The following is a 14,093-nucleotide window of genomic DNA, read 5'->3' as shown; positions in this document are numbered from 1 at the left end:
ACGTGTATTCAAAAATATATAAGGTGTCAGACAATTTATTTTTTGCAATCTTCACAAGTACTAGTATTTGTTTATAGCCAAAAATTGCTTTCTTGCCAACATACTATGGAAAGGGAAATGTGAATTAAGCGACTAGATGCACAGGGCCTGGTATTTACATACAACGTTTTCTTGGACCGATCCCTAAGTATGTATCCTTTTAAAAATATACATTCTCAGGGCTTGTCCAAACAAAACATTGCATGTTACTGGCCCCTGTGTCACTATAAAATGCCATAGAAAGTGGGAGCCTTGGTATATAAAGTGACTCAACTTAGGGAGACTACAGCCTGGTTTATAGAAACAATGAAGCTGGACAGTTCCCCTTATCCTAAAGGAACATACTCCATTGTGAAACCAGATGCTCCACAGGGCGCAGCTTTATACGACCGCAGAGGTTGAACCCTGAACGGTTGGGGCAAGTATGGACACAACATTCAAGCTGGATTCAGCTCTAAATTTGGATTGTGATTAAATAGTTGACACAGCATAGGTTTCTGACACAGAATGAATGTGGTCTAATGAACTTAAAATATTTTTTTTGCCTTTGAGCAATTCACTATGCTGTTGAATATTAATCCTCTCAAAAAAATGTTTGAAGAAATTTTCTTTTTATTTATGAAACCTGAAATGAGAAAAATTTAACCCCCCCACCCCCATTTGTTTTCACATCCCCCTTTCCCTTTTTCCAAAACTGATCTCAATTCAAATTTCTAATGGAGTTTGCAACAATAACTACTCATTTAAATACATCATAAAATATTAAAATGTAAAATAAAGTGCTTGTTATCACTGAATGGTAAAGATTGTTTTAATTTATCAGTTGGAAGAAAAAGTGAATATACATTGTATTTTGTATAAAACAATGATTTAAGTTGATTCAACTACTATTCTGGACAAAGAAAGATAACTCCAATTGAAATATTAATCATATATCTGTATTGTATAAAACAAAGATTTAAGTTGATTCAACTACTATTCTGGACAAAGAAAGATAACTCCAATTGAAATTGCAATTAGATATTTCTTGCTATTGCGCAATACTGAGTAATTGAAAATATTTGCTATTGCACAATACTGTGCAATTGAAGATTTCTTGCTATTGCGCAATACTGTGCAATTGAAAATTTCTTGCTATTGCACAATATTGTGCAATTGAAGATTTCTTGCTATTGGTGAATACTGTGCAATTGAAAATTTCTTGCTATTGCACAAAACTTAATATAATAATTTTTGATCCTGATTTGAACCAACTTGAAAACTGGGCCCATAATCAACCAGATGCTCCGCAGGGCACAGCTTTATACGAACGCAGAGGTTGAACCCTGAACGGTTGGGGCAAGTATGGACACAACATTCAAGCTGGATACAGCTCTAAATTTGGATTGTGATTAAATAGTTGACACAGCATAGGTTTCTGACACAGAATGAATGTGGTCTAATGAACTTAAAAAATTTTTTTTGCCTTTGAGCAATTCACTATGCTGTTGAATATTAATCCTCTCAAAAAAATGTTTGAAGAAATTTTCTTTTTATTTATGAAATCTGAAATGAGAAAAATTTAACCCCCCCCCCCCCCCCCCCATTTTTTTTTTCACATCCCCCTTTCCCTTTTACCAAAACTGATCTCAATTCAAATTTCTAATGGAGTTTGAAACAATAACTACTCATTTAAATACATCATAAAATATTAAAATGTAACAAAAGGTGCTTGTTATCACTGAATGGTAAAGATTGTTTTAATTTATCAGTTGGTAGTAAAAGTGAATATATATTGTATAAAACAATGATTTAAGTTGACTCAACTACTATTGTGGACAAAGAAAGATAACTCCAATCAATTGAAAATTTCTTGCTATTGCACAATATTGTGCAATTAGATATTTCTGGCTATTGCGCAATACTGTGCAATTGAAAATATTTGCTATTGCACAATACTGTGCAATTGAAGATTTCTAGCTATTGCGCAATACTGAGCGATTGAAAATTTCTTGCTATTGCACAATACAGTGCAATTGAAGATTTCTTGCTATTGCTGAATACTGTGCAATTGAAAATTTCTTGCTATTGCACAATACTTAATATAATAATTTTGAATCCTGATTTGAACCAGCCCATAAACAAAAATCTAAGTACATGTTTAGATTCAGCACATCAAAAAAGCCCAAGAATTCAATTTTTGTTAAAATCAAATTTAGTTTAATTTTGGACCCTTTGGACTTTAATGTAGACCAATTTGAAAACGGGACCAAAAATTAAGAATCTACATACACAGTTAGATTTGGCATATCAAAGAACCCCAATTATTCAATTTTTGATGAAATCAAACAAAGTTTAATTTTGGACCCCGATTTGGACCAACTTGAAAACTGGGCCAATAATCAAAATCTAAGTTCATTTTTAGATTCAACATATTAAAGAACCCCAAGGATTCAATTTTTGTTAAAATCAAACTAAGTTTAATTTTGGACCCTTTGGACCTTAATGTAGACCAATTTGAAAACGGGACCAAAAATTAAGAATCTACATACACAGTTAGATTTAGCATATCAAAGAACCCCAATTATTCAATTTTTGATGAAATCAAACAAAGTTCAATTTTGGACCCTTTGGGCCCCTTATTCCTAAACTGTTGGGACCAAAACTCCCAAAATCAAACCCAACCTTCCTTTTATGGTCATAAACCTTGTGTTTAAATTTCATAGATTTCTATTTACTTATACTTAAGTTATGGTGCGAAAACCAAGAATAATGCTTATTTGGGCACCTTTTTGGCCCCTAATTCCTAAACTGTTGGGACCTCAACTCCCAAAATCAATCCCAACCTTCCTTTTGTGGTCATAAACCTTGTGTTTAAATTTCACTGATATCTATTTACTTATACTAAAGTTATTGTGCGAAAACCAAGAATAATGCTTATTTGGCCCTTTTTTGGCCCCTAATTCCTAAACATTTGGAACCAAAACTCCCAAAATCAATCCCAACCTTCCTTTTGTGGTCATAAACCTTATGTCAAAATTTCATAGATTTCTATTCACTTAAACTAAAGTTATAGTGCGAAAACCAAGAAAATGCTTATTTGGGCCCTTTTTGGCCTCTAATTCCTAAAATGTTGGGACCAAAACTCCCAAAATCAATCCCAACCTTCCTTTTGTGGTCATAAACCTTGTGTCAAAATTTCATCAATTTCTATTCATTTTTACTAAAGTTAAAGTACGAAAACTAAAAGTATTTGGACGACGACGACGCCAACGTGATAGCAATATACGACAAAAAATTAAAATTTTTGCGGCGTATAAAAATCTAAGTACATGTTTAGATTCAGCATATCAAAAAAGCCCAAGAATTCAATTTTTGTTAAAATCAAACTTAGTTTAATTTTGGACCATTTGGACTTTAATGTAGACCAATTTGATAACGGGACCAAAAATTAAGAATCTACATACACAGTTAGATTTGGCATATCAAAGAACCCCAATTATTCAATTTTTGATGAAATCAAACAAAGTTTAATTTTGGACCCCGATTTGGACCAACTTGACAACTGGGCCAATAATAAAAAATCTGAGCACATTTTTAGATTCAGCATATCAAAGAACCCCAAGGATTCAATTTTTGTTAAAATCAAACTAAGTTTAATTTTGGACCCTTTGGACCTTAATGTAGACCAATTTGAAAACGGGACCAAAAATTAAGAATCTACATACCCAGTTAGATTCGGCATATCAAAGAACCCCAATTATTCAATTTTTGATGAAATCAAACAAAGTTCAATTTTGGACCCTTTGGGCCCCTTATTCCTAAACTGTTGGGACCAAAACTCCCAAAATCAAACCCAACCTTCCATTTATGGTCATAAACCTTGTGTTTAAATTTCATAGATTTCTATTTACTTACACTTAAGTTATGGTGCGAAAACCAAGAATAATGCTTATTTGGGCCCTTTTTTGGCCCCTAATTCCTAAACTGTAGGAACCAAAACTCCCAAAATCAATCCCAACCTTCCTTTTGTGGTCATAAACCTTGTGTCAAAATTTCATAGATTTCTATTCACTTTTACTCAAGTTAGAGTGCGGAAACTAAAAGTATTCGGACGACGACGACGCAGGACGACGACGTAGGACGACGACGCCAACGTGATAGCAATATACGACGAAAATTAAAATTTTTGCGGTCGTATAAAAATATATTAAATTTTAATACTTGTAAATCTCTGGGTTTTTTTCTGTGACTGCTTGGTGCTTCTATTTGTCAACCTGTCAAATGCACTAGGGCCTGCAATTGAAGACCGATCTGACTCTTGGACACAAGATGAAGATGTACTAGATTCAGTTACATGTACATCAACAATATTTAACATATTTTAAGTTTTTGTCAAATTCGTAGGCAGTCCCTACAAAATCGTCAGGGTTGGCTTCAAATGTTTCTGTTCCTGTATTTGAATGAAGTTTGAGCGTCAAATGTCCTGTTTCTATGGCGGTATCAACTTCTGCACTAATTTCTGTGGTTCCTATCACAGTCAATGACGTCCATGTCTGTTCTACTGATGATTTGATTATTTTGTTTTTTATAAATGTTTTTGAGTAAGTGCCATTTCTTTCCTCTCAACACTGGCACATAATGCAATTTCCATGCCTTGACCTCCATGTCGTGTTGTTCTATTTGTAAATTAATATTAAACTGTATACCTTAAAAACATTTCAATGTACTATCGGAAATCAAAACTGCATGTAACCCCATTCGTCTCAACTCGGCCGATTCTGTACCCTCATCTAATAGGCCGAGTTCACTTGGAACTCCTCAATAGGCTTCAAAGTTAATAGATTATCACGTGAACGCACCAGAGTTGATATTAGGAACAACTCTAAGTAACTCTAGGATAAGGCCCTGACCAAGCATAAAAAATAAAATATTCTCATTGGTTTGACGTCATTCAAGAGTTTCTCGAGTTTAACCCTTGCTCGGTGAGGGTTGGAACCAGGGTACAAGGGGTTAACTCGAGTGGTTCAAGTAAAATCGTTTTGTTGAAACTCGAGTAAGTAAAGTTAACTCGAGAGTTTCAAGTGAACTCGGTCATAGATAGAAGGAGAGTAGCGGATTCTACTGAGGATTGCCAAATGATGTAACCCAGAAATCAGCACACGATTCTAAACCACAACCGACAAAATTCCGGAATAAAAAAAATGTTTTCAAAAATGCAATAAAATTATTTGGGTTGCGGCGATTTTTTTGGGTCGGTCGGCTGACAGCAAACGAACAATATTTTAATTTAGGCCTTAAGTATATATCTGTTATATATATGCTCATTGAATTTTTCCAGAAACCTGTGTTATTTTTCTGCTTTGTGAAATATTTCTAGTGGCATCTTGCAATATTCATAAATAAGAACCTCTGTGGAGAATACCAGACAGAGAAAATTTTTAGATATCAATAAAAAAAAACTAGCATGTACAAATGTACATGTATTTTCCAATATCTTTAATTATGCCTTACCGTTTGATAGGGAAACAATCTTGTCAGCCCAAAATAAAGCGGAGTCATAATGATGCTGAAAACATAAATTGCAATCTAGAATTTGACAATAATTTATGTAACTAAATCTTTTCCTTAATTTTCTAGCAATTTTTTTATTTATTTGACAACAAAAACTTGTGTCAATGAAAATATGCTCCCTTTATACCAGATCTAAGTTTCTATAATGATTAATTATGATACAAGCATTTAGACAAATGAGAACAAACCCCCTACTTTTTCTTTGACATTTTTTTTTGTAGAATTAGTCTGCATGGTCTATGGGGGATTACATGTACTTACATGTAGCATCAGTGGGAATGCTAGTCAATAATTCCAAGCCAATTTATTCCACATGTTTCAGGTCAGTCAATTTGGTTTGCCTGATTTTGTTTATTACAATGTATAACTGGGACTTAACAATTTTTGTTACTGTTTTTTTTTTTTTTTCTAATGAATATGTCTCTTTATATTAAAGTTTTTGTTTAGATCATGGTCAGAATCCGTCCAGGCCAAAAAGAAATCTTTTATAATAAATCATAGAAATAATTTTCTTTTTTTTTATTTATTGTACATTTTATATATCATGATTTTATATGTGTAAAGTACTAAAATAAACATAATAATGTAATTGTAATAGTTCATTGGGTTAAATGATGTGCTTTTAATAGTTGGAATGAATTGACAGAGCATTGGGGTTGGAACGGACCATCATGATACTGTCAGTGGAGCAGTAAGATTTTACCATTATGTAGCACTTCAAACTTCATTCTTGCACATCAAGATTCATTACAACCTATTTTCAAAAATGTTTTGTTTACGCTACAGTACAGACCAACCTGTACACCTACATTTTGATTTTTATATGATTATGAACTTTCCTTAAGGTTCATGTGGACCCTATGGCTAAAACGGCCGTATTTTCACCTCAAAATTTACTCTGTGTACAAACAAACCTGTGCATGCCCTAGATAAATAGAATTCAAATACATTGTATGATTCAGAAAATTCATTACTTAACTGGATTTTTCCGTGCACTTTTTTTCGTCCCTGCAGAAGATGATAAAATTAACAAACAGTTGAGTTTCTCTTGATACGATCCACTCAGGTACACAGTTTAAATCATCAATTATTGTCAGGTATCTATTGTCCATCTAATGTCCATGTCAATTAAAAACGCTCACTTCAATTATTACCTGTGGAGAAGTTCTCAAACCTGTTTCCCAACTTAGTTTATTTTGGCACCTTCTGGGGGAATGAAAAAAAGTGCACTGCAAAAATCTTGGTAAGTTTTTATTTTTCTTAAGCATTAAACACATTTGAAATTTGATTATCTAGGGCATGCTATGTCTGAATTTTTTTACAGATGCACAGGTTTGTCTGTACTCAGAGTAAATTTTGAGGTGAAAATACGGCCATTTTAGACAAAGGGTTCAAATGAACCTTAATTAAAATGTTTACTTTTTTCTTTGATATAGTCGTAAGAAGGTATCTATACAAAAATAGTTGGGTAATATATCAGAGTAATTCTCGAGATGTAAACATAAACAGACATTTTTGTCGAACTTTAGTATTTGAATGGGGACAAAATCACTGCCAATGATGAATGTAAAAATAAAAATGTATGGATATATTCAACAGTACCTTGTCGATATACTGTTTTACTCTTTCTCTCAGCTTCGGGAGGTTATAGTTGCAAGGTGGAGGTTGCTTTTCTGAAGTTTCAATTTTCACTTCATCACCCGCCATACTTGTTATCTGTTTTACTTCCGGTCAAATAATCCAATAAAAAGACGTCTAAATGATACGACGGAAATTACAACTTCTAGTTTTGAAAGCTTCAAAATAATTGGTCAATATTTTTAGATTTTACATGGAAACGTAAACAATATGAAGGACACTATTTTGTGAAAAAAGTCAATAATTGTTAAACCTTTTAGATTGAAAACTCTTAATTTCCAGGTAGCGTACATTTGAATGTAACAATCATATTAATGAAAACTACCAATCAGTTTGTTTTCCAATGAAAGATGTTTGTAAATGAGGTTTTAAAACAGTTTTAACACATTCAAAATGGTAAATCTAAATGGGTTTTGGGACCGTTTGCCCTGATTACATGTTCGCCCTAGGTTCGTTCGCACTGAGTTTGTTCGCCCTGGTAATCTGTTAGCCCTGGGTTCGTTCGCCCTATTTTCATTTATGATATTTATATGTTACATTAATGAAAGAAATATATATTTATATATATTCAAATTTATGTATATCTATTAAAAGTTAAATACAGAATATTAATTAAATAAAATTCTTGGCTGCATTGTTACACTTTATTTTATAATTACTTTTAAGTACTGTTGATTGAATTTTGATTGCTGATTAGGTATAATTTGAAATCTTTGATATCACTGATTGGTATATGAATTGTCTTTGATGGAATAATAATAAAAATAACATTTTGATCGAAATTCATAAAAACTAATTTCCTAGTAACGTAATTTCATACAGATACTAACTTTGTTCTCAATACCTTGAAGTCACAATATCTTGTAGTCCTGAAATTTACAGGAACTTATAACCTAGTAGCAGCAGTGGCGGATCCAGGGTGGGGTTCCAGGGGTTGGAACCCCCCCTTTTTTTTGGCCGATCAATGCATTTGAATGGGAGCTTATAGTTGGAACCCCCCCATTACTTTGTGTTGGGAACCCCCCCTTTTTAAAATGGCTGGATCCGCCACTGAGCAGCTAGCTGTAGACAACATAATACATCGTAAATATTCGGTGAAATTGTAGACGGACTTCAACATATTCAATTAAATACACACAACACAACACTATAATAAAAAATAAAAATCAGGGTGAGCAGGTATCAGGGCAAACGGTCTCAGGGCGAAACGGAACTAGGGTGAACAGTAACTAGGGCGAACCGAAATCAGGGCGGACGTACCCGGATTCATCTAAATGTTGCCGTTTCATGGTTTGGAGACGTTTCAGCCATGAACTAGTTTGGCCTTTGTCGTCTCGGTCCTTTATATTCGTTTATGATTTGAATTAAATAAAGAAGAGATTCATGATTAATGGTCGCAAATTTAGCTTAATACAATATTGTCATCTCTATTCTAATGAAACTGACAATAAACAACCTCAAATCATGCATTTAAATGGTTCCATTGACAAAAAAACTCATACCACATCTTCTTATATTTAAACGCTGCCATACGTCTTTTGCACTTGCACATACATTTTCGCAACATCAATTGTGAATTGATGCCATGAGAATTGGTCATCCAATCAAATTAAATGTAACAAATGATGTTGCATTAGAATTAAGAATGGTAACATTTGTCAGTAATTTTGCCCAAACCCTGGTCTATCACTTAAAGGCTTACACATGTATGTTGATTAAATCCTTATCTGGGAGTATCCCAAATATGTTTCCAAACGTAATATTTTTGGCTCTTTCTGTGGAAATGAAAAAAAAAAAACTTAAAATCCAGAAAAGTTTATTATTTTCTGAAACACAAAAACCATTTAAGATTAAATCATCTAGTTCTTGTCATGCTTTAAAACTTTTCTAGTTTATGTTTTGTCTGTACTCTAGAATAAAATTTGATGTGTAATACTGTATACAGCCATATTAGCCTTATGGGTTCCAGTAAATTAACTACATAGAGAATAATAGCTATTGTATTTAATTAAGGATTTGTATAGTATTTTCTATACAAATCTTATCACACAATTCACGACAATTGAACTGACAAAAGTTTAAATACCTTGACCAAGAGATGACTGTTTTAAAAGTTTCATTTGGATCCCAATAATCTTGATCTAGTACTTTCAAAGATTTTTGACTCATTGTTACTCAGTCAGCTGCAGTATCAATGCATGGACATAACACTGTTTTGTTTTTTTGTAGTACATAAACCATGTCCGCAGAAGAAGCATATGCCGATCAAGCAAAAAAGTTGGTTGATGATGTAATAGAGGCTTCTATTAAACGACTAGAGACTGGAATAGCTCTTACAGAAAGAGAAAAGACATTTGAATCAATTATACAACAATCTGAAACAAGTCCAGAAAATACATTTGTCAGGGATGAAAATTTTGTTGTAGAAAATATTAAATGGCTTACCATAGGAGATTATTCTGTTGCAAAAGCAGAAGAAAAAATGCATGAATATATAAAGGTAGAAACCGTAGATGTAAACAAACGTTTTAGAATAATTGTTTTTTTGTCATGTAATTATTTCCTCTTATAAGTGTAATTTTGAAAACGAAATTTTTCTAATTCAACTTTTTGCTGTTAAACTAAGTCTAAAATTGCATGAAAAATATTTTTTCTAATGTATGAGTATGATCAGTATAGCCAGTAGAATTTGAATAATATAGTAATACCACAAATGACAAAAAAATAATTGATCACTTCATTCACTTGTAGAAAAAATACTTCAATACATTTAGGTGAAGGTTAAGTTGTCTCTATTAATGTAATTGAGAGTTCAGTATGACTTCAGTATGGTTTTTATCCAATTCAGGAAGGATTATTTCTTAATTAAATTTCCCTCATTTGTATGATAAGCACATGTATTCCTCTATTAATAGTTAATAATAAAACCAGTTAACTTTTCTCTATCTATCCATTAAGAAACAATTGAGACATTTGATAACAAAATACATTCTGATATTTATTAGTCTACAGTATAGTTTACCTGGATGTAAACTTACATTTTGATATGTATTACATTCTTGGGTTATTATTTTTGTAGACATGGCAGTATGATGTAAGTTGGTTATATTGTATAGACTTTTTGGGAGCAGAAGAGTACGATTTTGATTCACGATACAGATTCAGAGTACGATGGAGCATACCAACAAGAAGAAAACCAATTCCAAGAGCAACAGCTTCAGTTTATTTTTCATTTGTTGTATCAAAAATTAAACCTAAGGTAAAATAGCTATCTGTATAACCATTTCAATCTAGAATTTTATTATAAGGGAGATAATTTGATAAATTAACAATTAAATATGTAACTGTATGTTAAACATGTAAACTCATTTTGTTTTTAAATTCTGGAAAAAACAGGTTATTGTTATTTTCTTATTAAAATCATGGAAGTATTATATTGACAGGAACTACTACGACCCGACTTCAAACGTTTCATCTGCAATGCCGTGCGCAATTTAATGACATGTTAATTAGCTTGAAACATGGCACGTTATAATATTACATACCAGCGTGTGGTGCCCTACAATATTGCCATTCTCGGTAGCTTTTGGAATTACGGAAATTAAAGAAGAAATCGAAAGTTGTGATAAATTCTTAGGAAACAGCAATCGGCAAACCTCGACAGATTCCGTTACCTTACATCTGCATATGTGTGCCGATTTAGTAATTGATGGATTAATGCGAGTGCTCATTAATTCTATAGAGAAACACATCAACGATGGAAATTTGTACCAAATTTATTGAATAAATGCCCCATTTTTAATGATTTATTTTTCTATTGTCTATAAATTGGACTATATGTAATATATATCGCAAGTTGTGATTATATAATAACTACTGTTTACTCCACTGAGTGGCACACATTTCCTGCATATTTAAGACGATTTTTAATGATGGTTCTGATAAAATCAAAAGATCAAACAGATTTTAGATAAATGTAGGAATTATTAAGCTTCGCTCTAAATCCAGGGTAAGATCATTGGTTGGTATATACGAATGTTCAGCTGAACCCTGATGTGTTGAAATTTTTTTTAGTACTGCGACTCAAGGATTTGTATAGTGACATTATACAAATTCTTGTGCGACTGTTCAATAATATTGACCAGTCTCATTTTGTCGGATAGTGATAACATATTTTAGGGAACAGAAATGTATTATATATATAGCTATATAACGTAGTTAGATCTCTGTTTTCTTCTGCTTATTTAGTTGATTGGTATTTTCGATTAATTTTCGTATTTTAAACTGGAAATTTGTACTTTCCAGGATTATTTAGTAACTTAAACATATATATTACTCTAAACTTTACAGTTTTAATATTTATCAAATATATTTATTGTTAACCTGCGGTAACCGGAACACACCTTAATCACGATTTAAACTTCACCCACAAACTAATAAAATAATGTCACTCACTATTTCAAATCGTTGTAGAAAAATTCATTCTGGGCCGATTTTCATTTTTTATGCATCAGTCGATTTGTTTAAATAAGTTGTTCACAAATATAGGTCTACCGACGTGATTGAAATAAGTAAAGGTGTTTTCCGACAGGTAATACAAAAAAAATTAATGACAGCGTACTAATTAAACAGTTTCCATATCTTTTCTACAGGGCTACCCGGGTTATAAATAAATGCTAATTAATCGTTGTAGTTCCTGTCAATATAATACTCCCATGTCAAAATGTAATTCAGATTCAGATAATTGCCAATTCACAAACACCATTTCAGTGTCTGTCAGTCAACATATTATTTCAGGCACACAGTTTGAACACTAATAAAAGAATATTCTTACATGTATGTTGAGATGGCAAATGTTTTTCTTCTGCTTTTGTTTTGGTTATTTTATGTGTAACTTGGCAAAATCTAAAGAGTTTTAGCAAATTGAACCTGACATTACTTTTAAGAACATTAAAAAAAATCAATGTAAGAGATTTTAGAGTTATGATAATAACATTGGAATAAAGTAAAATGTTATAATCCTGCCTATTGATCATGTATGTTTTATATTTATTTTCTTCCCTGACTATTTAAGAAAGCTTTTATTTGCTCTTATTGATAAATTATCTTCTTTTTCTAGCATTACCCAGTTGATACATACTATGTTTATGAGACACACAAGTTAGTTCACAAGTAAGTATAAATTGTAAAGTTATGATAAAGCCAACTTTTTTTGGCCCTTGAATTCTGAATGCTATAAAATAACATATTTCAAATGTCCACAAGACACAAGTCTACTGAATACCAAATAACATATAACAGGCTATTATTTGAACTTGGAATTATTTCTAATTATGGAATTTGCATAATTTCTTGTGCTTGAATTTTTGAATAAATTCCATGTTTATTTGGTAAAAAAATGTATTATAATGTTTTGAGCGGATCACAACACTTTCCATACAATGTATTTTGTATAGATAGTGTTGTGCGTGGCACAGTACATTTTATTGAAAATGTACTATCTTCTTTGTAATATAAAGTGTTGTGCGCAGCACAGAACATTTCAGTACAGAATAAACATGGAATTCATTAAAAAATTTCCAGCACAAGAAATTATGCAAATTCCATAATTAAAATAATTCCAAGTTCAAATAATAGCCTGTTATATTTGTTTTCATAAAGGACCTTAAAATTTTGAGGAAAAAATACACCAATAGGCATAAGTCATGCATTTTTGCATAAAATGTATAAATGATTAAAAAATTGAGGGAATTCAAGGTCTGAAAATTGTTTTTGTATTTCAATTGTTAGGAAACTAACAAAATAGATTTTTAATGTGATCTGATACAATTAGCAAAATGTCATATATGGACTGACAAGCCTTTGACACTTCACTTAAGCATATTGCTATTGTAAGTGAAATACTGATAAGTCTTTTATACTTAAAACTAAAATTGACCTTTGTTTTTTAGAATATTTAGAAATAATATAATAAACTTGACATTTCAGACCAGGACAGTCCCGATTTAGAGAGAAATGGTTAAAAGATATTATAGAAAACAAAGTGATGATGATGCAGATGGTGGAGTTCTAATTCATTCCAGTCAGGAGACGGTTCTTTAGTCAATTTACAAGTGATCAGATAAATAAATGTTATGAACAACAAAACTAATGTCTGTGATAAGATGAATCTTCTTTTTATCTTTATATAAATCATGTCAAAAATAATTTGGGATGTTATGTTTTTTTTATTTTATTTTTAAAGCTATTCTTTTATATCTGTGCATAAGCAGCATATTTTAATTTTTGAAGCAGATGGTTTGATAAGAAAAAAACACAATATCACTCAATCATGAAGGAAGATATATTTATTGTATTTATTGATATTTGAATAAATAAATTATTTTTAAACAACATGATTTATCAATTAGAAAGTTTGCTGATGATTCATAATTTGGTATATATTGAGAGTGAATAGAAGTTCTAATGTTAGGACCTCAAAGCTCTGAAAATACCAGAAATAATCTGTATGCAAGTAATTTACAAAATCTTTCAATAATTGGGCATTTCCAAGGAGCATCAGATGGTTTTGATTTTTTATTGAATGGGAAATAGACAGAAGTGTTGTGTTTCTTTTGACACTAAAAACTACCAATCTCTTTACTATCACTATCAAAAGGTAAAATTACAAAAATACCGAACTCAGAGGGAAATCCAAAACAGAAAGTCCATAATATAATGACAAAATCAAAAGCTCAAACTCTTCAAACAAATGGATAACAAATGTCATATTCCTGACTTGGTACAGGCATTTTTTAATGTAGAAAATGGTGGATTCAACCTCGTTTTTATAGCTAGCTAAACCTCTCACTGGTATAACATTC

General features: G+C 31.7%; 2 protein-coding genes across 2 annotated transcripts in view; one reads left to right on the top strand and one right to left on the bottom strand.

The window, feature by feature from the left end:
- The window catches only part of LOC143067728 (cell division cycle protein 16 homolog), a 31,053-nt gene extending 23,716 nt beyond the window's left edge, over positions 1–7,337 (bottom strand). The window contains exons 1-2 of the mRNA XM_076241213.1: positions 7,195–7,337; positions 5,533–5,587 (exon numbers count right to left, since the gene is read on the bottom strand). Of these exons, the coding sequence (XP_076097328.1) occupies positions 5,533–5,587; positions 7,195–7,299 (160 nt within the window). The 5' untranslated portion in view covers positions 7,300–7,337. The remainder of the gene's footprint in view (positions 1–5,532; positions 5,588–7,194) is intronic.
- A 68-nt stretch (positions 7,338–7,405) lies between these two features.
- LOC143067730 (A-kinase anchor protein 14-like) lies at positions 7,406–13,623 on the top strand. The gene is made up of 5 exons (XM_076241215.1): positions 7,406–7,512; positions 9,460–9,730; positions 10,310–10,489; positions 12,350–12,402; positions 13,219–13,623. Exons 2-5 carry the CDS (start codon positions 9,470–9,472, stop codon positions 13,301–13,303), a joined length of 579 nt encoding a protein of 192 aa, XP_076097330.1. The 5' UTR covers positions 7,406–7,512; positions 9,460–9,469; the 3' UTR covers positions 13,304–13,623.
- Positions 13,624–14,093: the final 470 nt, after the last annotated feature.

The sequence above is a fragment of the Mytilus galloprovincialis genome, chromosome 3 (genome assembly GCF_965363235.1).
Source record: "Mytilus galloprovincialis chromosome 3, xbMytGall1.hap1.1, whole genome shotgun sequence".
Classification (NCBI taxonomy): Eukaryota; Metazoa; Mollusca; class Bivalvia; order Mytilida; family Mytilidae; genus Mytilus; species Mytilus galloprovincialis.
The sequence above is the reverse complement of the archived record's forward strand: the minus strand, read 5'-3'. Positions and strand labels throughout refer to the sequence as shown.

Excerpts from the sequence above, each read along its gene's own strand:
- LOC143067730 (XM_076241215.1), top strand. The coding sequence starts at position 9,470 with ATGTCCGCAGAAGAAGCATATGCCGATCAAGCAAAAAAGTTGGTTGAT. Across the intron at positions 9,731-10,309 it reads AAATGCATGAATATATAAAG|ACATGGCAGTATGATGTAAG; the intron begins GTAGAAACCGTA and ends TTATTTTTGTAG. Across the intron at positions 10,490-12,349 it reads TATCAAAAATTAAACCTAAG|CATTACCCAGTTGATACATA; the intron begins GTAAAATAGCTA and ends TTCTTTTTCTAG.